The sequence below is a fragment of the Strix aluco genome, chromosome 17, assembly GCF_031877795.1.
Source record: "Strix aluco isolate bStrAlu1 chromosome 17, bStrAlu1.hap1, whole genome shotgun sequence".
NCBI classification, from domain to species: domain Eukaryota; kingdom Metazoa; phylum Chordata; class Aves; order Strigiformes; family Strigidae; genus Strix; species Strix aluco.
Genome location: NC_133947.1, coordinates 3,977,663 through 3,998,447, shown reverse-complemented (window position 1 = coordinate 3,998,447; position 20,785 = coordinate 3,977,663). Strand labels below are relative to the sequence as shown.

Below are 20,785 nucleotides of genomic sequence, written 5' to 3'. Positions count from 1 at the left end.
GCCTCCAGAGCCCTCTTCTCCCCAGTGTCCTGAACTGGGAATGCCTACGAGTGGGGCTGGGATTGTCCCAGCTCCCCAGGGGAGCAAGCACCTGCCTGGTTCTCCAGGAAGAAGAGGATGCCGTTGTAGGACACCACCCGGATCTCCTGCTCGAAGCGCTTGGTGGTGCCAAACTGGCTCTCAAACTTGATCTCTGCGTAACCGGTGCCATCAAAGTAGGAGCCGTCAGTCAACCAGGGGTCTCCTGTGGACTTGGACCTGAGCCACACGAGAAGAGGCACGAGACATCACTCCAAATCCCGTTGCCGTGCTCTGGGGCAGCTGAGGGTCAGGGTAAGTGCCACGTACCGGAGCTGCCCCCGGCCTGGGCACAGTGCCCTACCTTGCGCAGGGCTTCTCAGCGGTGGTATCCAGCTGGAAGGTGTGTTGGAAGTTGTACAGGCTCACCACCTCCTCGTTCAGCGTGTCCAGCTCCAGGCACCCGCGGTAGTTGGGGTAGCGCAAAGTGGGAGGAGGCTGGGAATGAAACCGGACAGTTAGGGCAAGTTTGATTCTGGTTTCCCCATGAAAGCAAGGGCTCTCCCCGCAAGAATCTCCACAGGTATTGCTAAATACCTCCTAAAAACCGAGCCTCCCTCCCTGCTGCCTGTCTCACCGTGAAGCTGGAGGGGTAGCCACCCACGTAGAAGACCACGTTGCGCGGGTCGAGGTTGAGCAGCCCCTGCTCCCCCTTGGCCACGCTGTCTCCCTTGGTCTCGTGCACCGTCTGCCTCTCCACGATCACCGACATGTGCCCATACTGCAGGATCCTGCAGCCAGGAGGGATGGTCAAGACAAGGGGAGATCCCCAAAGAGGAGCAAACCCCGTCCTCCCTGAGCAAAGGGCCTCCCCACACAGCTCTACCAAAAAGGGGTGCATCTCCCACTGGGGAGCCCCATAGCAGCAGTGCACTGAAAGGAGTCAGCACTCATGTTCTCAGCACTGCCACAAGGCTGAAGGGACCCTCCATGATGAGCTTCATCTTTCCTCTCCTGCAGACGCCCCCAGACTCTCCATGACCTGGTAAGACACCAGCTCCTTGCTAGTTCTTCTGAGGTATCTCAGTGTTGGTCATTTAGAGCTGACTGGATGCTGGAGTGGGTGGCACCTCTGCAAGCCCACGGCCTGTCTGGGCTTGGGCACAGCAATACCTGCAACCGCTGCAGAGACAATCTCCCGCTGAACTTCCTCAGGATGCATCCCAGCAGTCTCCTACCTGTTGATGCTGATGGTGGCAAACTGCTCTCCAATATCCTCGTCAACGGTTAGGGAGGCTGGCTCCTCATCACCCAGTTTGTAGACCCACTGCACTTTGCGGTCCTTGAGCACGATGCCCAGGTAGTCTCCAACGGCCTGAATGAAGGGAGAGCCAGGGCCACGCGTTGGCATTCAGGACAGGCAGGAGCCCCCTGATGCTCCCAGGGCTGCGCTGGCCAAGCACCCCAATTTGCACTGCTCTCCCCATCCACCTTCAGCCAGGCTGATGACTGCACCCAGGGCCTGTTCATGTTCCCCACAGACACTCAGGGAGCTGGTGAAGGGAGAAGGGCTGATGTCCAGGCGTGATCCCCCACTGATGCTAAAACACGGGCTCCCACTGCCCTCCTCCTGTCCGCACAGCCCCGTCTCACCTCCCGGCTGCCCAGGTACAAGACGAACCGCCCCTCCTCTGTCCCGTCCTGCCGTCGCTGCCGGCTCCTGGGCTCGGGGTTTTGGATGTAGAATTTGAGGGATGTGTAGGCTGCCAAATCCTGCAGGTTGCTGGGCATCCGGACCTGCACGCCCGAGCTGCCGTTGAACTTCATGGGGACTTTCACCTGGAGGGACAGAAATCCAAACCCGCGGCACTGAAACCACTGCTGCTGCCTCCCTCATCACTGCCAGCTCTACAAGTCAAAGCATTTTCTAAAGTCTTCCCATGAGAAAGACCCTGCCTGGTGGCACCAGAACTCTTCTAAATACCCCTCCCCTTTGCATACTGCCCTCAGGTAAGCGCTCATTCACCCCAAGCCCCCGGCACACCATGCCCAGGCCTCACCCCACCATGAGCCTACCTTGCTGGCGGCGTTCCGCGCCTGTGTGATGAGCTGCCGGATCCGCACAATGTTCTCCGAGACGGTGGCATTCTTGTTCCTCCTGTTCTCCAGGCTGCTCAGCTTCCCCAGCAGCAGCGGGATGGTGCTTTCCAGGCTGGACACTGGGGTTGGAGAGGAGCCAGGGGTTTTGAAGGTTAGTGAGGAAGGGAGATGTGAAGCTCGGGCAGTTTTGAGACATGCAAGTCAAAGCAGCGGCAGCTGGGAGCGGAGTCACAGAATGATCCCCTAAATCCAGCAGCCTTGATGGGGGGTTGTGAAAATGCTCTAGTGCATGCAATCTCCTGCAGTAAAGGTATAGGTGATATAGACACTGCAGGGAGAGAAAAAAAAAAAAGGGAGAGGACTTAAAGCACCCAGTATTGGCGGCTACTTCCCTCTACTCTTGACCTGGAGCTGCAAAGCACAGCTTCCAAAAGCACAGAGCTCCCTGGGGACATCTGTCCATGCACTAGCTCATGCCAGACTCAGCCCTGGCAGTCCAGCAGGTTCAGCACTCACCAGATTTCCTGGCGTCCTGGACTGCCTCGTTCAGGTCTTCATTTCGAAGGCCTCCGTACTGGTCTTTCCACTCATCCAGCTGCTTCTTCATGGTGCTCAGGGTATCTTCAACTCTCGCAGCTGTTTCGTTGGCCTCAGCAGCTGCTGCTTTGGCATTCTGGATCATCTCTTTTGTGTCCTCTGGAAAGAAAGGAGAAAAATCTCTGGGATGGCCAGGAGCAGGGATGAAACACCCTTGGGCCACAGCCTGGGTGCAAGAAGGGAGCAGAGAGACAAGTCTAGCTATCGCAGGACAAACCTTGGTCCCTGCCCAGCATGTCCTGCACAGACTGGAGCTGGCTCAGGAGCTGATCCTTCTTCACACGGAGGTCAGCCAGCTTGTCCTTTGCTGTCTGCAGAGTACCTTTAATGGCTGCAATTAAAGAAATACATACGTTGTGTGCTGGATCTCAGTTCAGCCCGAAGGACACCACACCCTGCAAGGAGCCTCTCTCACCCCCGTTGAGTTTTCTTTGCTCTCTCCTCACAGCCTCCTCCAGGTTGCTGCTGTTCCTCTTCAGCTCTTTAGAGATAGCCCCGAGATTTTCTGATATGACATTCTGTAAAACAAACACAGGCTGCCTGGGAGTCTGAAGAGGAATTCCAGCCTCCAGCCCCAACTGCACAGAAAAATGCTCATTCAGACAACTGCAGTGGGGTGTGCTGCTGGGTGTGATGGGGACACCCAAACCCCCAGAGTCTGGCCCCAGCCGTGGCAGAGACTCTGCTCTCTGGCACAGAACAAACTGCTCGAGTCTCAGAGGGAAGGGGCAGCAGAGCCCTACGTGTGGGTGTGAAAAGCCAGAGGACTATCAAGGGAGTTTGACTTTTGCTCATCTTCATGGGGCTCTCCACAGCACGTACCATCAAAGCCTCGCCGGCTGCCTCATCAGCATCGTGGGCTGCTCGCTCTGCTTTTTTCACAGCTTCGATGATGCTGGCGTAGGCATTAGAGGCATCGATTGCCCGCTGGATAAAGCCATCCTGGTTTGTGCCCTGGATAATGCTGTGTTGGAAGACGAAGCCATCAAGTCCACGAAGAATGCTCAGGCTGGGCTCTTGCCCATGTACCCACAGACAAACCCCTTTGAGTTCATCATCACATGTTCTCCAGGATACAGCTTTGGAGATGGCACCCCACTGTTCCCCTGCCATGGTGTGGGGCTGCAGTTTCCCATCCCCAACTCTGGTCAGAAACGCCCTGACTACTGTGGGTCAGGACTGGTGCCTCACCTGGACAGGTTCCTCGCAAGCTCGTCCAGGAGCCGGGCGTGCTCCTCCGCCTGCTCCACGATGGGGATCTTGCTGCTGGCCGGGGAGAACTTCTTGACCCGCTCAGTCAGGGGCAACTTCGCCCCATCTAGCAGAGCTGCCAGCTTCTCATACGCCTGCAAGGACACACAGCACTCCCGAGGACTGCCACTCCCTCGCACCCTGCCCATGTCGAAATACCTCCATCACTCACCTCCTTTGCCCTCTCCATCTTCTGTAAGAAGTCAGAGACCTGGGCCAGGGAGTCCTTGGCCATCCTGAGGGTCTCCTGCACCAGCGTGTGCTGCTTTTGGAGTTCACGGCTCTTTTGCTAGACACACAGAGGCAGGGTAAGGCACTGGCATGGCCGGGGTAGGCCCCCCCCGTTGCTGCACGGCAGTACAGGACCACCCGCTGAAGGTCTACCTGACTCTCCTCCAGGTTGTTGCGGTTCAGGCTGTTCAAGTCCTCCGTCTGCCTGGTTTTGTTCACAGCCTCGTTGAGGGCGTCGCGGAGATCCATCAGCTGGGAGCTGTGCTGCGCCAGCTGGTCTCGGATGCTGCTCACCAGGTCCTGGTTGGATTCCCAGCGGGCATGCAGCTCACTCTTCACCCGGTGCAGCACTGAGGATGGAAGAGATGAGAACTGTTGCTAATTCATCCTCCTGTGTTAAAGGGCTCTTTCTGTGCTTGGCTGTGGAAAAGCCTGGTTCTGGTCTCACTTGGCAGGTATCAAGGCAAAAGTGACCATCTTCCCTCCCTCCCTCTTTCAGCCTGGATAGCACAGGATTTCGTGCAAAATTGTCTCCCAAACACCCCATGCTGGTAGAAGGGATGGAGTCTCTTTCAGAAAGACACCCAGCCAGGCCTGAAAGGCTCCAGATAAAGGAGAAACCCCACCTGAGGCCTGTTTCAGTGCTTGATTACTCCCACTGTGAAAAATTACTTATTTTTAGCAAGGGACAGTTTATAATTCCAGCTTTCAGATGCTGAATTGTGCTTTTCCTCTGCCTGTTAATCAGAAGCACTTGCTCCCTGCAGCGCCAGCATGCCTGGTTATGCAGTGTGGCTTTGTGTGGGAGCACAATCCAAGCCATTGCTCCTGCAAGGGATGCCCTCAGGATGGCAGAGCTGCTGAGGGTGGTGGGCTGCTGGTTGTTACTCTGGACCCCTTTCCTGTGACAGCAAATATGAAGAAACATGGGGTGACTTATTCACATCCACATGTGATGGTAGCTCCTGGTTCTAAGGGCTGTCATTTTCCATCATCAACAGAACTACCCAGCTAGTACAATCTGCTCTACAATTCACCTTAAGGGAAAAGGAACCATAAATGGAGTGTCACAGGGGACCCTAAAACTACTCTAAAACTCATTGGGGGTGCCTGTTTTACTAAAACACTCTCCAGACATGACCATGATGTGTAGCGTTCACGTGGGCTCCAGGCCAGGCTTTGAGGAATGGCTAGACCCAGCAGGTCTAGTCCTGTCCCACGCCACTGAGCCAGACTCACACTTCTGAGCCTCCTCGTGCTCACGCCTTGCCAGCTCCTCCTGGCTGCCCAGACTCCGCTCCTTCATCTCCCTCAGCATTCTTTCCACCTCGGCCATCTTCTGCCGAAACTCCTCAGTGGAGGTGGTGCTGGCGTTTGCTGCCCCAAACCTGGCCATCTGCCGCACCAAGTCTGCAGAGAAATCCAGATCCCCTGTTAGCACTGATCGAGCCAGGTCCTTCATAACCCCCCGAGATCCTTCCTCTCTTACATCACCCTCAACACACTGCGGCCAGCTTTTACACAGCACTCAGGCACCCGAGTTGCTTGAGATCACTCAGAGGTATTGCCCCACGTTTCTGTCTCCTTGGCTGTTACATTAACACATGCTACATCCCAAGCATCTTTTTGCAGCTTTACCTCCTCTCCCAGATTCAGTCACTCCCAATTTTTGCTAATCTCTCCTGAAGCAGTAGTGCAGGTTGCCCTGGTTTTAGGTATTTTAATAACATTTGTACAAGTTTAATGTGCATTTTCCAAAGACTGTGTTTAGCCAAACAGCTGGGACTCACAATAAGCCTGGTCTACTTGAACAGCCAGAATTCTGCAGGGATCTCCATTTCATTTTTATTTCCCCTTTTCTCCACAGCTCTTTCCAAGTGACGCAGTACTCAACGCTGTTTGACAGCAAGAGCGTGGCTTTCCCAGCAGGAAAACCCCACAAAGCAGAGACCCTTCTTTACCTACCTGCAATGCCCTTCTGAATGCTTTGGATATTTAGCAGGAGCTGCTCCCCCCTCTGGTAAGTCTCTCTCGTGTGCTGCTCAATGCGGTTTGCTTCTCTGTGAGTCATTGTCATCTACAACAAACAACACTGGTTTAGCTGAAGTATGAGATTATGTTTTATGTGATCTGTCAGCAGGAAAGATGTTCCCAAAGGCATATATGGTTTGGGAATGCACAGGTTTTGAGGTCCTTGAACCGTGTCTCCTCCAACAGCCTGCCCTGTGCTGCGCACCTACAATGCATTTAGTGATGGTCTTATTTAGCACCTTCGGAGAAGCACAAGCAATAAATGCAGCTCCCATGCAACAGGCTCTGGATCCTGAAACAACCCTAAAACCACAGAGGACAGTACTGTCCTCTGCTCTTAACATAAGAAAAGCCCTAGAGCCTGGAGCCAGGCCCACATGGGTCCTGACCAGGATACAAGAAGAGATGGAGGGCTGCAGTCTGGCTGTTCAGAGCTTAGATGTGTGTAGTTGTACACATACCCAGAGGCAGCTTGTCCATGCGGCTGCCTGGGGACATACATCATCAAATAAAGACTTTTTCCTCTCCCTGAGATTAGGAGCAGGCAGTTTATAAATCAAATCAAACCTTGCTCAGTTTATAAGTTCTCTGAAGACATTACTGGTGTTTTTTAGACTGTATATACGTTGCATCTTGCAAAAGGTGCTGCTGTACTGAGGCCACCAAGGACTATTACAATAAAAAGGGTTGACTCATTTGCTGACAAGGCCTAGGCTCTCCCTGCCACAGCACAGATACATTCAGGACAGACCTGGATGCTTATGTTCCTTCCTCATATGCTTCTTCTATAAATGACATTTTATTGAATTTATTTTTACTGGTTAAAATTGGAGCCGTCTCAAAAGTAACTAATAAATCAAGAATCAACCATCAATATCACAAGATGTTTAACAGCACTCCAAGCGAGGAATGCAGGTAATCTAGCTTGAGCATCTAAGAGACCCCGACCCCCAAGTCTAGTGTTGGCTGGGCAGGAGATCCATCCTGCCTGAACTAGGCTCCTCGCACCAAAGCCCTCATTTTAGGTAAAAGGAGGACTCGTGTTCTGGCAATGAAAGATGGAGAAATACCCTACTTTGTGCTGCAGCGCGTTCAGGTCCTGTGTGAGGTCCACATTCTCATCCTCCAGCTCGTCAGCCCTTTGCCTGACCTTGCTCATGGCTCTCTGGTACTCACGCAGCTGGTTCTGGAAAAAAAGAGCTGAAATCAGGCCAACAGGCCAGGAAACACGGGCAGAAAGCGATGTTAAACCTTCCACATACAGCGACAGTTGCCATAGTGCTGTTGAGACCGTGGAGGCGAGCCCAGGCAATGGAGCTGGCGTTGAGGTTGACCAGCTGGTTGCGAATGGAGGGGAAGGACATCTCGATGCTCTGCAGATCCTCCAGCAGAAGCAGGACACAGCTGTCACACACTGCCGGGAGAACGGAGCGGTCAGCACAGGGCCCTTTCCTGGGCCTTCCCTCGCCTCTTCCCCCAGAACAGCAGGATACAGACCTTCACACCTCACGCTGTCCGGGCCGTTTGCCACGGGGATCTCGTGCTCGTGCATGCAGACGTCGCACTGCTTCCCCGTCAGCCCGTTGGAGCAGGTGCACTCCCCGGTGCGCGGGTCGCAGGAGCCCCCTCTGCACTCGCACTCTGCCAGGTTTAATAACAAGGAAATGCCCGTGGCATCATTTTGTGCTGTTACCACCCCAGAGAGAGGGGAGAGGGAGTGGTTTTATTCCAGCTGTGCAATCGCATCTCTGCTTATCTACATGCCACTGCTGGGGGTTTCCCTGTGCAGTCTAGCAACACGCACAGGACCTCAGATAGCAGTCGGTTGTTTTCCACCTTCAACAATTCAACAAGCACACGTGCCACCAATACCTTCTCCCGCTCCTCCACACGCAGTACCCACCACCCGGGAAGCAGGACTCACTCATACAGCCGCTCTCGCTGAAGCCCCAGTAGCCTGGGGCACACTGCTGGCAGCGTGGGCCGCTGACGCCGGGCAGGCAGCTGCACTGGCCCGTCTGCACGTGGCAGCTGCTCCCCACAGCACCGACGTCGCAGTCACACCTCCGGCAGCCGGAGCATCCCTCGAAGCCATAGTATCCCTCCTAGGGAAAAGCAGGACAGTGGGTGCCCCGTTCAGCAACAGGGCATGGGTGCCTCCCTCCTGGGGCAGGCTGAGGCAACGTGGGACCCCAGCCGTGCTTTCTAGGAACGTTTTACAGAATCACAGAATCACCAAGGTTGGAAAAGACCTTGAAGATGCTCTAGTCCAACCATGAACCTCACACTGACCGTTCTCAACTCCACCAGATCCCTCAGCGCTGGGTCAACACGACTCTTCAACCCCTCCAGGGATGGGGACTCCCCCCCTGCCCTGGGCAGCCCATTCCAACGCCCAACAACCCCTTCTGCAAAGAAATCCTTCCTAAGAGCCAGTCTGACCCTGCCCTGGCGCAGCTTGAGGCCATTCCCTCTTGGCCTGGCGCTTGTTCCTTGGCTCAAGAGACTCATCCCCCCTCTCTGCACCCTCCTTTCAGGGAGTTGTAGAGGGCCATGAAGTCTCCCCTCAGTCTCCTCTTCTCCAGACTAAACCCCTGAGTTCCCTCAGCCGCTCCCCATCAGACCTGTGCTCCAGACCCTGCACCAGCTCCGTTGCCCTTCTCTGGACACGCTCGAGTCATTCAATGGCCTTTTTGGAGTGAGGGGCCCAAAACTGAACCCACTCATCGAGGGGCGGCCTCACCAGTGCCGAGTCCAGGGGTAAGATCCCTTCCCTGTCCCTGCTGGCCACGCTAGTGCTGATCCAAGCCAGGATGCCATTGGCCACCTTGGCCACCTGGGCACACCGCTGGCTCCTGTTCAGCTGGCTATCAATCAACACCCCCAGGTCCCTCTCTGACTGGTTTTGACCACCACAAAACTCCTATCAACATGGCAAAGACGCGGAGCTGCAATAAGAACCCGGACACATCCCAGCACTGCAAGCCTGCCCTTGCCCCACAGTGCCCACACTGGATGATACAGGGAAATGGGGTTTATTGCAGTTCCCCAAGGGGCACCACGTTACTGCCCAGGCTGCAGCTGAACGCTGCCTCCATCGCTTGCTGCCAGATCTTTGGCCTCGTATAGGCAGACCATGCAAATCCAGCCTTAACCACCTGGCTGCCAGCACTGCTCTGCTGACAGGCCTGGGGACAACACACCAGGGCTGTCCCTTGCCCCTGTGCCAAGGACAGGCCCCATCCCAGCACGCAGGTGGCCCCTTACCTCGCAGCGGTCGCAGTGGTGGCCGGTCACTCCAGTCTTGCAGAAGCACTGGCCAGTGCGTGGATGGCATGAGTCAGTCCCACAAGGTGAACAGTTGCACTCTGCCACGAAAAAATAACCCCAGTTATACACTGAAGAGCCTGCTCAGGCACTCACACACTCACACTCACCTTATTCTCAGTAGGGAATCCTATTTTCCCCTTATCTATCACAGTCAGAGCAAAGACAGAACCTCTCTCCACTTGGATTTGCTCCTCCTGACAACTTATTCCCATGACACCTGCCCAGCACAGACCCCCTTTTGTGAGCTGCAATTTGGCTGCTGCTCCTTGGAGGGAGATGAGCAGTGCTGGGAGTCGCAAACCCACACGCCCGAAGGAACACCAGCGCCGCTGCTGCAGTAGCTGCTCGGGGGAAGACTGTTCCAGCCTGGGTGTGGCCTGGTGGCTCGCATTTGGGGGTGGACTGGAGGTTATGGAGTTGTGATGCTGGAGGGCAGGTTTTTTTGAGGGTTTTTTTATTATCAACATCTTTAGAGGATGCCTGCAATGTGTGCAACCAAAGATGTGACTCACTGGGGCAACACACAGCCTGGCTAAGGCACTAAACACACCCGCAGTCAGTCTGTCCATCTCTTGCCCCCACCAGCACTCACTGCCTGCCCCACTCACGTGTGCAGTTCTTGGCTGCCACCGCGTCCCCGTAGTAGCCGGGGGCACAGACCTCGCACCGCGCGCCGGCCGTGTGGTGCATGCACCCTGTGCAGGCGCCCGTCAGGGAGTCGCAGCTGCTGAAGAGCATGTTGGGATCCGTGTTCCCACTGCAGTCGCAGGGCTGGCATGAGCTGCCAATCACCAAGGGATTGCCGTAGTATCCTGGGGCACACCTGGAGAAATACGGCAAGTGAAAACACAGTCAGGGCATCAGGGGGATCCCCACAGCTCATGCTTGCACCATGCTTGAGTTGTACAATTATAACAGTGCCAGCATCCGACACTTTTAAGTGCTGCAACCCTCAGGGATCTCAAAACACTTGGTGTTTTGCCTTATGATAACCCAGAAAGGTGCCTTTATTACAGAGTGCAAGTCAAGGCAAAGCACAGCTAAGTAATACACCCACGGTAACACAGTATTTCAGCAGTGGAGACAGCAACAGGGCATTTGCAGGCTGAAAAGTATTGAAAGAAATACTGCCAGGACAAATCACACTGGGGGCAGAGCCAACTGCTTCCTCTGCAGTTTTACTAGGACAACTTCTCTTCTGCCACAGCAGTGGCTGCATGGGACTAGTGTGTCTGAGGCCCCAGAAACATGGGTGCCATCACCCTTACCGCTCACAGTTGGGTCCAGCGTAGCCAGGCTTGCAGAGGCACTGTGTGTTGGAACCCTTGTGGACACAACCGATGGCAAAACTGAAACGATAAGGGGTAAACAGGGAGGTGGAGTTACCCCTGATGTGGTCCCAGGGGAGCTGATCACTCAGTGTGGGCTGCTGGGGCTGTGAGTAAGAGGCCACGGACATGGTTTGGGGGCACGGACAAGACTGGCATTGGGACACCTGCCAGTGCTAAGCCAGTGCCCTGATGTGGCACGGTGTGGTTCCCAGTGGTTAAACAGTGAGGCCAAACAGGCAATCCTATCCAAGGGTGCTTACTTGTTGGAGGCAACTGAGAGGGGGCACGGACATCCAACACACTGCAGGGGTTCTTCGGCAGAGTGGCTGCCCACATAGCCATCCTTGCATCGCTCACAGTGGTCTCCTTCTGTGTTGTGCTGGCAGTTCTGCAAGGAAAAGGCAGGCTGCGGGCTCAGCACTGACAGCAAGAAATGGTGGGTTGCACGAAGAATTCCCCACCAGGTATCTGGATGCTTCAGTCCTTCCTCTTTCCCAGAACTGTCTTGCACCCTAAGCTGACCCTGAGCGGGACCACCCCTGAAATGGCACATGCAGCTAATGCTCCAATACAGGCCCAGTCCTGCCAGCTCAGTATGTGAAGAGCTTTTTAATCACATGCTACAGACCTTATAACTCCAAAATAATCATGCTGATTCACTGTTTACTTACAAGACATATCCCAGAGCCCGGCAGACACTGATCTGAGTGGCCGTTGCAATGACATGGGATGCATTTTCCCAGAAAGAGCCCCTTGGTGTCCCTGTAGTAACCTGGAGCACATTCCTGAGGAGACAGAAAAAGTCAGAAATCTGAAAAACAGCCTGATACGTTCAGGCAAAGCAAAGAAACTAGTTTCCATGACAGAATTCCCACAGGGTTGTACTGATGGAGAAGAGATTAAAAGCAACAATAAAGATTTTTTCACTGCAGCTCCTTCCTGCTCCTCGTCAATATGAGATAATTGGCCAGACAGAAGGACCTATTCCGAGGTACTGCATGCCTGTAATTTTGGTCTGCAACACCTGAACGATCTCCCTATCACGCCTCTTCCAAGAGGGCAGATGCAGCTAACGCACCTCTCCCAGGTGCACTATGTTGTCGTGGGAGGGGAGCTGGGAGAGGGCTGGTGTGGGAGATGTTGTTCCTCCCTCCAGCACAACCTGAGCTGTAATTTCAACTGAAGCCCTCAGGGGTCAGCTTGGAAGCTGGTACACTGGCACCACTGTATTGCACAAACATCCAAACCCCGTGGCTGCCACCCACACCAAGCACGACAGGTGGCTGAGACCCAAAATGTGACTGTTTGACTCCCTTCTGCCTGGAGCAGCACGTCTGTTTTCACTCTTACCTGGCAGGAGTCCCCCTGGTAGTTAGCTGGGCAAAAACACAGCTCCACGTTGCTGGCGTGGATGCCTGTAGCTGTATCTGTTGCCATCTCTAGGACCACACGGCGCAAGGACACGGATGAAGAGAGCTGGGAGAAGAGCGCCCGGATCTGCAGCTGTTCCAGGTTTGCCAGCACCATCATGAGCTCCTCTCTAGACACAGGGTTGTGCGTCTCTGTGTGCCTGAAGTTACCCTAGTGGGAAAAGACCTGATGTGACTGGCAGGAAGCACAGGCACCTGAACATCCAGCCCAGCCTGCACTTCCCTGCTGCTGGGATGTCTTCCCTTTGCACAGGTAAAAGAGCCCCTGGATCTTCACAGCCAGTTCTGCTGCAATAGGCAGCACCTGAAATACCGAGCTCAAAGCAATTGTCCCTTCTGTCTACGTGCTAGACTTGTCCTTTCAGTAGCATCTGAGCACTTGGTACACACACTTGTGTGTGCAAACTCACCTCCACCAGCTGCAGCTGGCCTTCATGTACCTCCCCTGGGGATGGGTAGGTGCCTTCCAGAAACATGATGCTCATCTGATTTCCCTGGGAAAATCAAAGATGTCAGTCACCAACTCATCCTGCTCATGCATTAGCAGGGGGCAGCAGGGAATTTCTTGGGCAGCACCTTCAGGATCACGTCCGGGCGAGACTCCATGGGAATGAACACATCACCCCTCCGCGGGTCGGAGTGCAGCTCATAGCGCAGGTGCCCACCGTAGGAGGAAACCTGAGGGAGAGACAAATTGCACAGATGTTGCCACAAGTTTACACCACTGAGATGAGTCAGAGCTGTCCAGGTTCAGCCGGAGCATGAGCAATGCCTGCCCGTCAGTGGGTGTGCTGCTGGCACACACGTCGATGGGGTCAGGGATGTGCATGACAGCTGGTCCAGCTGCCACTGTGTTCTTACCCGGTCCCCAAGGTAGGAGCTGGGTGCAACCCAGTAGAGCTCCTGGTAGGCATCTGGAAGGTTCTTGAGATCAGCGCGGAGGAGCTGCTCCCGCAGGCTCAGAGTCGTGGGCACCTCTTGACGATCGCTGCTCAGCAAGAGCCACCCATTCATGTTGACGAACTGTGGGGGAAGAGCAACTGTAGATCTTCTGGTGGAGCTACAGAATGTATTCGGGTGCTGGTGCTTCAGAAGAGCAAGTCCCAGCACAGCAGAAAGGATGACAACAGGCTCACAACCTCACACGCATCCCGATGAAGCCACTGGCAAGCTGAGCACCACCCCTGCCTCCCGCCTGGCACAGTCCCCCCATGCCATGACTTTCCACCCTCTGAGACCTCAGAGACCAGGAAAAGGGACTGAAAGTGGGAAACAGGCACAGGGAGACAAAGATAACTCTCCTCACAGTGTATCTTCCAAAGAGGTAGGATTAATGCAGGACAGAAACCCGAGGGCAGCTGTAACCACAACTGAACTGCAGGCTCTGGTAGCCCCTGGCCCCTCTCACCTCAGCTCGGTGCTTCTCAGCACTGCGGCAGCGATCGGTCGCACCAAAGCAGAAACACTTGGTGCAGCCCTTAGGGTTGCTGGCATCTAAAGAAAATGTCCCCAGACGGCACTGGTCACACCTCGGGCCGTCCACATTTTCCTGGAAGACAAGCAAAGCTCAACAGCGTCAGCAGCTCCTCACTAGACCTTAGTGGAGGACAGAGATGGCCACATGAGTGATCAAAGCACAACGATGTGATGCTGAAAAACGATTAAGCAGTCGCCAAACAGGTTTGCTTGCATACCACCCATCAAACATTAAATTCACCTGGAGAAAGCACTCGTGAGCCCTACAAAGGGGCTGAAGGAGGTAGCTCAGCAGCAGTTTGTTACTCTGCTGTCACACAGAAGCCAGAGGAGTCAACAGGGCTGACAGCTTTACCTGCTACAGGCTCTGACACAGGGCAGGACTCAGACTGTCTTTTCTCCCAGTGACAGCCTTCATGGCCAGGAAAGATGGGGACAAGAAGTCTTTCAGGGTGCTCCGAACCCACCACCATATGGGTTGGGCTGGCTGCAGCTCAGCACACAGGCATTCTCCTTCTCAAGCCTGGCTCCCTCCTGGCATGCCAAACACCCACAGCCCCCCCGGCCTGAACCAGCTGTATTGCCAGAGCAGGAGAGCTGAGCCAAGCAGAAACACACCATGGGAAGGCACCGACGGACTGACCTTGCAGTGACACTGCCCTGTGACTGGGTCGCACACGCTTGCTTCGGTGCCAGCCTGGTGGCAGTCACAGCGCCGGCAGTTGGGGTAGTGGTAGAAGCCAGGGGCACAGAGGTCACACTGTCGCCCTATGATATTGGGCTTGCACCTGGATAGGACACAAGAGCCACAGCATTAGAAACCTCTGCCCTGGGCTGCTGCGCAGGGAGCAGCTGAGCTTTCAGAGCTTCACCCACCCTGGCAGGGATACGATGCTGATGAGGATTTCCCCATCCTACACGTTTCCTCCCTGCAACCTGCTGATGAGCCCCATCACAGAATCATCAAGGTTGGAAAAGACCTTGAAGATCATCCAGTCCAACCATGAACCTCACACCGACCGTTCTCAACTCCACCAGATCCCTCAGCGCTGGGTCAACCCAACTCTTCAACCCCTCCAGGGATGGGGACTCCCCCCCTGCCCTGGGCAGCCCATTCCAACGCCCAACAACCCCTTCGGCAAAGAAATACTTCCTAAGAGCCAGTCTAACCCTTCCCTAGCACAGGTTGAGGCCATTCCCTCTTGTCCTATCACTTGTTACTTCATCAAAGAGACTCATCCCCCCTCTCTCCACCCTCCTTTCAGGGAGTTGTAGATGGCGATGAGGTCTCCCCTCAGCCTCCTCTTCTCCAGACTAGACCCCCACAGTTCCCTCAGCTGCTCCCCATAAGACCTGTGCTCCATCACTCCAGCAGGGACTGGGGATGCTGCCCAACGTGCCCTGCGCCAGGCCGGGGCTCTCTCACCGGCACTGCCCGCTGTCCACGTCGCAGCCTGGCTCTGTCAGCTCCTGCACACCGGGCCGAGAGCAATTGCAGTCCTCGCAGCCGATGAGGGGGTGGCAGCCGAAGGTCTGGGGCTCGCAGACGATGCACTCTGGCTTCAGGGTGTGTGGAGGGCAGATGCACTGCCCTGTCACTTCGTCGCACAGACGTGTCCCGCAGTCGCAGGCTGAAAGGGGCAGAAAAGGGGCTGTGTTTGGGGGAGCAAGACCCAGGCAGCTCCAGGAGAGCATGAGGCAATAGATGCAGAGTCTCAACTGCTTGGCATGAAGCCGGGCTGCTTTCATGCAAGTAGAGCCATTACAGGGCTGGAAAATGCAGCCATTTCCCAAATCAGCCCCAGGCCTGTAAGAGGCAAAGCAGCAAGTGCTGGGAAAGGAATGCTGGAGACGGACAACTCACGCCTGCAGTTGGGGAAGCCCCAGTAGCCGGTGGCACAGCGGGAGCACTCTCGCCCAATGACATTGGACTTGCATGGACACTGCCCGCCGAAGGGCTCGCACTGGCTGCCCCGCGCCCCTGCCTCGTGGCACTGGCAGGGCTGTGCCCCGTTGTTGTAGAAGAGGGAGAGTGAGATGGCAGAGTCACGGCAGAACCTCGACGATGTGCTGGGGCTGCAGGGGGAAGGCAGGAGTAGTCACTGTGCTGCACACCGCCACAGCCTCCCCACCACCCCAAAATCCAGCAGGATCTCCTGCAGCAACAGGTACTGAATTAGTGGGAGGGAGATCCCCGTGACACTGAGATCCCCCAAATACCCTCAGGCTTGATCATTAGATAAGGAAAGCCTTAAGCAAATCCCTCCCCTGCCACACATGAAGGGAATGGGTTTTTGCTCCCTGAGGAGTGTGCAGCCTGTGGACAGCAGAGCGGCCACCCAAAGCCGAGGGTCTCACTTGATGTAGAAGCTGTTGATGCCACAGCTGCTGATGAAATCATAGGACTTGTCCAGGGGTTCTTCCTGCAGGTACTGAGAGCTGTAGCTGTCCTCAGGCACCACAAGGATATAATCCTGCAAAACAAGGACAAGATGGGTGAGCCAGGCTCCTTAGCTGAGCCAGACAGATACAGTCCAAAATGCGCTCACTCAAAAGCCCAAATGCACCCTTACCTTCTCATCAGCTCACCACGTGCTGGGACAGAACATAACACACAAAGTGCCCAAGTACTGGAAAGACCAGGGGGACTACCTCTCTACCGGGGTCTGTCAGGGTCCATCTAATCTAATGCTCTACATGAGGAGTGGCCCAAATTCACTGTAGTTAAAAGAGGCCGAATACCCCAAAAAGGCAGCAGTGGCTGTGCTTTAGCACAGAGACAGGCAGTCACTGTCATCTCAAACTCCTACACACAAAGGCACTTGGGTTCCAATCCTGTCTGTCAGTAATTTATCCAAATTTTAATCAATCTTCTAGTCCTGTTGCCTAAGGATAACAAGGGCTACCTGCTCCCATGATGAGACCTGCCTGGACAAACAATGTTACGCAGGTGCAAAATATTGCTAGGGCAGGAATAAGGCTTACTCTGGATTATCACAAGCTGTGTATGCAAAGCAACAGCTTCAATTTCTGCCTTGTTTTAGTATCAAAACCACACAGTGAAGAATAACTGTCATATACAGATCCTGCCTCTGAGAATTCTGCCCTCAGTTCTACACCACTAAGGTTGGAGACTGCAACTTTCTAGAGTAGTTCAGAAACTGAGTGACAGTGGGAAATGTTCCTGTGGTCACTCAGTGACAAAAATCCCCAAGGACAAACTCCAGCCCTGCTGGAGCCTGGTCCAGCATGCCCTGAAAGCTTCCTGGAGAGAGGCTCACCAGCCACAGCTGCTTGCCCTCTGGCACTCGAACAACCACAGTCAGATCATTATCGGTAACATCCAGGATAATCTGGTCCTCGGAAACTACCAGGCTCCGGCACCCGTAGCCATGTGGGCAGAAATTAGCATTGGTCTGACCTGAAAAGACAACAAACGTATTGGTCCCACACTTCCCTTGCAGTCCCCACCACACCCTCCCAGTTTGGAAGAGATGAGTCAGTCTTGCTTGATCTTTGTGATCTTCAGAGAACCAGCAGTTATCTCCTGGCATGAAAAGCTTTCCAGGGCTTCTGCCTATCAGCAGCTTCCCCCAGGTCCCCACTCTTCTCACCTTGCCAGATGCGCCCACCGTTGATTAGCACTTCAACGGGGAAGGTGGGATGGTTGGGCTGGTAGTAGTGGAGGATGAAAGCATAGCGTCCCAGGGTCTGGATCCGGCTGTTAAACACAACAGCAGCCTGGCCCAAAACAGGAGAACAAAGAGACAAAAAACCACATCTGACACCTGCACTCACAGCCTGGACTTTTTTTACTATTGCACAGATTTGTGCTCTTATTGCACAACTGTCAGGTCTTGAGACTCCTGGTGAATCAACGCCCCCTGTCTCCACACTGCCCTGTCTAACAATGTCACCTACAAAGCTTTTCCTGGGAGCCCAGAGAATCAAGCAGTGCTGGATGGAGCTAAGACAGAAGAGTCCACAGGAATTACAAGTTCAGGGACAGGTTTAAAGTCCAGATTAAATTCTGGAAATGCTAACTGCTAAAGCTACTCAATAGAGAAGGAAAACTCCTCCCTGCCCCAAGTATCCAGTGTCACAGCACCGGCAAACCAGCCCAACCCACACCCGTGCCACTACCTGTGGTGGCTGGAGAAGGATGAGCTCTGCGGTGGGGTCCACCGCCGTGGGGGGCCGAGGTGCGGGCTCCACCGGGACCCCAGCCGGAGCCACATGAACAGCCTGAGCCAGGGGGACGTCAGGGGCAATGGGCAGAACCTGGCCCCCCTCCAAAACAATTGACTGAGAAAGCTTCAGGAACCTTGAGGGAACACAGGAGCTGCTGCAAACAGGGAGAAAACAGGATGTAAAGATCTCTGACAAGGAAAGAGAGAGGCTACGGGGTCCTGGCAGGAGAAGCATGCCCTGTATCACCTGGCAGATTACAAAGCTTGCCTGCCGAGGGAGAGCTTTATACCAGGACCCCTGGGGCTCTGTGACACGGGCACAACAGGAAGAACAGGAACCTTGCACAGGCTCATTTCTGTGCAAATAGTTATTCAAAGCAGTGTCAAAAATTCAGATACAGCGAGTGTCTCTTGCTGTATGTGAGCAAGCACAGGAAGGCCTATTCAGGACGACAGGAGTGTCTGCCGCAGGAGGCAGTGTGGTGCTCAGATAAGGGACCAGCAGCCTGACTTCCAGTCCTTACTCCACGGCTGCCTGCTCGGTGGACATGGGCAAGGCACTTCACCTCAGCCAGAGATTTCTTTCTACTGTGTCAAGAACTGAAAAGGCTCCAAACCTGAGGGAAGCGGGGGAAGCAATTGCTTTTGGAAACAGCCATATTCATGCTAAAACCCCAAGAGAACTGAGACTCTTACCTGTTGGATGCGAACATGCCATGGACGCTGATGCAATGCACCTTTGGCTCGATGAACTCCATGGTGAACTGTGCAGTGGGTATGAGGTACACTTTGTGCTGCCACACAAGAGACAAATGCCTGGTTACATGACAGCCTCTGCCACTGGGAGCCTACAGCAGTTCTTGTGCCCACCAGCGAGGAGGCCGACCACACTAAGGACCTCCTTATCAGACACTTCAGCTAACACATGGCAGGTCACAGTCTGTTTACTGCCCCTTTCTCCTCCGCACAAGCCTTAAGGCATTTAGCAGCTCCATATACTTATGGGATTCTTCTGGTCTTGGCTAAGTGACTGTGAATGCCTTCAAGGTAAAATAGGAAGAGGCACTGCCACACTGCTGCAGAGCTCCCTCTGCAAAGAGCAGCTTCTTCTCCCCATCGTCTCCCAAATCCCAGTCCCACGATCTACTTCAAAACACACCACTGACCACATTCTCCACCTTGGCTCATGACATAGACTAAGATGCAATCTCCAGTTCAAACAGGACTAGAAATCCCTTGTACAGGCTAGGTACCAGTCCTGCCTCTCCTCCTTGCAACCTGTCAACAGAGCTGCCCTCACAGGGAGCCTTACCAGGAAGAAGTCAGCCAGATCAGAGGTGAACCGAATGGTGGCCTCTGAGTTAAGTTCAAAAGTTGCCATGCGGCTCTGGGAATCCACAGCAATCCCGCGACAAAGGAAACTGTAAGAGAAACACTGATTTTGAAGCCAGCCTTGAGCAGGGTCATGACCCATTTCTTGTCTTGCCAGCTATATGTCCTGAAGGTATTTATACAAAGTCCCTGGAAAACTTTTGATGCCTTTTCTGGCAAGTCATAAGAGCAAAGTTTCCCAAGGACACCCCAGACACTTGTTTCCTATTGCAAAGGTTGCAGTCTGAAGTCAGGCACTTATGCAGTAAGGGACAGGGTTTGACCTGCACCAACAGCTCCAATAAACTTGCCTGTAGGCCATTCCCTAAATCAAGGCTCCCACCAATGTACCCAGCTGTAAATGGAAGCAACAGATTATCTCCTGGCAGAGGCATTAGAAGACTATGTTGGCACAGGTAGATATTTCCCAGGGATGGTCAGTCACTAACATCCATGTCCAGCTCGAATGAGTTTGGACATACACAACTCAGATGTACAACACTGAGGCATTGTTTTGTTCATGTGATAAAGCAGAAACAGCTTAACTGGAGGGGGTGGCCTGTCCTTGCCATGCCAGAGGAGGACCGAACCCTTTCTCAGTCTCAGAGCAGACCATACCTGTAGACACACGGGTAGAAGATGAATGTACCCTGCTGCATGGCTAAGTGTGGTGAGCTCACAGCAATGCCCACCGTCTGCAAAGCATTGGTGTTGGCATACTCCACCACCAGCATGTATTTTCCGGGCTGGGCAACAGGCAGGGACAGCTGGACTTCCACCTGGAGGAGAGAGAGATGTCTCAGTGACTCCCCATAGTGAGCGTGTACAGGATGCCCATGCTCCAAACCAGCCTCCTCTGCAGTTGAGGGGACAACAGGACAACTCTTACCACGTCCTTGCAAGCCTTCTGCATGCAACACACTGCTTTTGGGTGCCTTAAACAACAGGGCATGCAAGCACACAGCTGCAGGACCGATGGGGCAACAGTGGGGTGTACATGGGTGCAAAGCCCTGCCGGGAACCTGCCCCGGGGGCGGTGGGAGCAGAGGGAGGAGTGCCACAGTGCCCACGCGAAGGCTGAAACAGAAGTGCCACTCACATCACTGCCGCTGCACATCGCCATCTGGGGATGGGAGGGGGTGAGCTGCTCTGTGGGACACACTCTGGGTAACCGGTTGTCCAGCCTGCAGACTGCATCCACCCCTGACGCAGTGGGGAAGCCGTCCACGGACAGGTACTTATACAAGAGGCAGCTAAAAACATTAAGAAAAAAATTGTGAAGGATGATTGTTACATCAAGATTGTAAGAGTCAAGAGCATCCATGCAGCCTGATCCCTGCAAGATTTGCAAAAAACTTTGGTCTAACGTGAGGGCCCCACTGCCCAAAGGAGCATCTCTGGTTAATGTGGAGCAAGAGATTGTGTATTG

General features: G+C 54.3%; 1 protein-coding gene across 1 annotated transcript in view; it reads right to left on the bottom strand.

Moving 5' to 3' along the window:
* Positions 1-20,785, bottom strand: part of LAMA5 (laminin subunit alpha 5) — a 97,614-nt gene that overhangs the window by 7,348 nt on the left and 69,481 nt on the right. Inside the window, exons 26-65 of the mRNA XM_074843364.1 lie at positions 20,456-20,609; positions 19,975-20,135; positions 19,298-19,406; positions 18,682-18,779; positions 17,939-18,140; positions 17,410-17,536; positions 17,077-17,216; positions 16,154-16,269; positions 15,660-15,871; positions 15,222-15,426; positions 14,439-14,583; positions 13,728-13,868; positions 13,181-13,342; positions 12,896-12,997; positions 12,730-12,813; positions 12,240-12,470; positions 11,561-11,674; positions 11,150-11,277; positions 10,827-10,907; positions 10,167-10,381; positions 9,496-9,596; positions 8,153-8,333; positions 7,726-7,869; positions 7,491-7,642; positions 7,304-7,414; positions 6,163-6,274; positions 5,437-5,607; positions 4,351-4,547; positions 4,139-4,255; positions 3,907-4,061; positions 3,538-3,679; positions 3,131-3,233; positions 2,933-3,046; positions 2,635-2,814; positions 2,095-2,237; positions 1,672-1,857; positions 1,257-1,393; positions 656-809; positions 383-516; positions 96-258 (exon numbers count right to left, since the gene is read on the bottom strand). Coding sequence (XP_074699465.1) covers positions 96-258; positions 383-516; positions 656-809; positions 1,257-1,393; positions 1,672-1,857; positions 2,095-2,237; positions 2,635-2,814; positions 2,933-3,046; positions 3,131-3,233; positions 3,538-3,679; positions 3,907-4,061; positions 4,139-4,255; positions 4,351-4,547; positions 5,437-5,607; positions 6,163-6,274; positions 7,304-7,414; positions 7,491-7,642; positions 7,726-7,869; positions 8,153-8,333; positions 9,496-9,596; positions 10,167-10,381; positions 10,827-10,907; positions 11,150-11,277; positions 11,561-11,674; positions 12,240-12,470; positions 12,730-12,813; positions 12,896-12,997; positions 13,181-13,342; positions 13,728-13,868; positions 14,439-14,583; positions 15,222-15,426; positions 15,660-15,871; positions 16,154-16,269; positions 17,077-17,216; positions 17,410-17,536; positions 17,939-18,140; positions 18,682-18,779; positions 19,298-19,406; positions 19,975-20,135; positions 20,456-20,609 — 5,824 coding nt within the window. The remainder of the gene's footprint in view (positions 1-95; positions 259-382; positions 517-655; positions 810-1,256; positions 1,394-1,671; positions 1,858-2,094; positions 2,238-2,634; positions 2,815-2,932; positions 3,047-3,130; positions 3,234-3,537; positions 3,680-3,906; positions 4,062-4,138; positions 4,256-4,350; positions 4,548-5,436; positions 5,608-6,162; positions 6,275-7,303; positions 7,415-7,490; positions 7,643-7,725; positions 7,870-8,152; positions 8,334-9,495; positions 9,597-10,166; positions 10,382-10,826; positions 10,908-11,149; positions 11,278-11,560; positions 11,675-12,239; positions 12,471-12,729; positions 12,814-12,895; positions 12,998-13,180; positions 13,343-13,727; positions 13,869-14,438; positions 14,584-15,221; positions 15,427-15,659; positions 15,872-16,153; positions 16,270-17,076; positions 17,217-17,409; positions 17,537-17,938; positions 18,141-18,681; positions 18,780-19,297; positions 19,407-19,974; positions 20,136-20,455; positions 20,610-20,785) is intronic.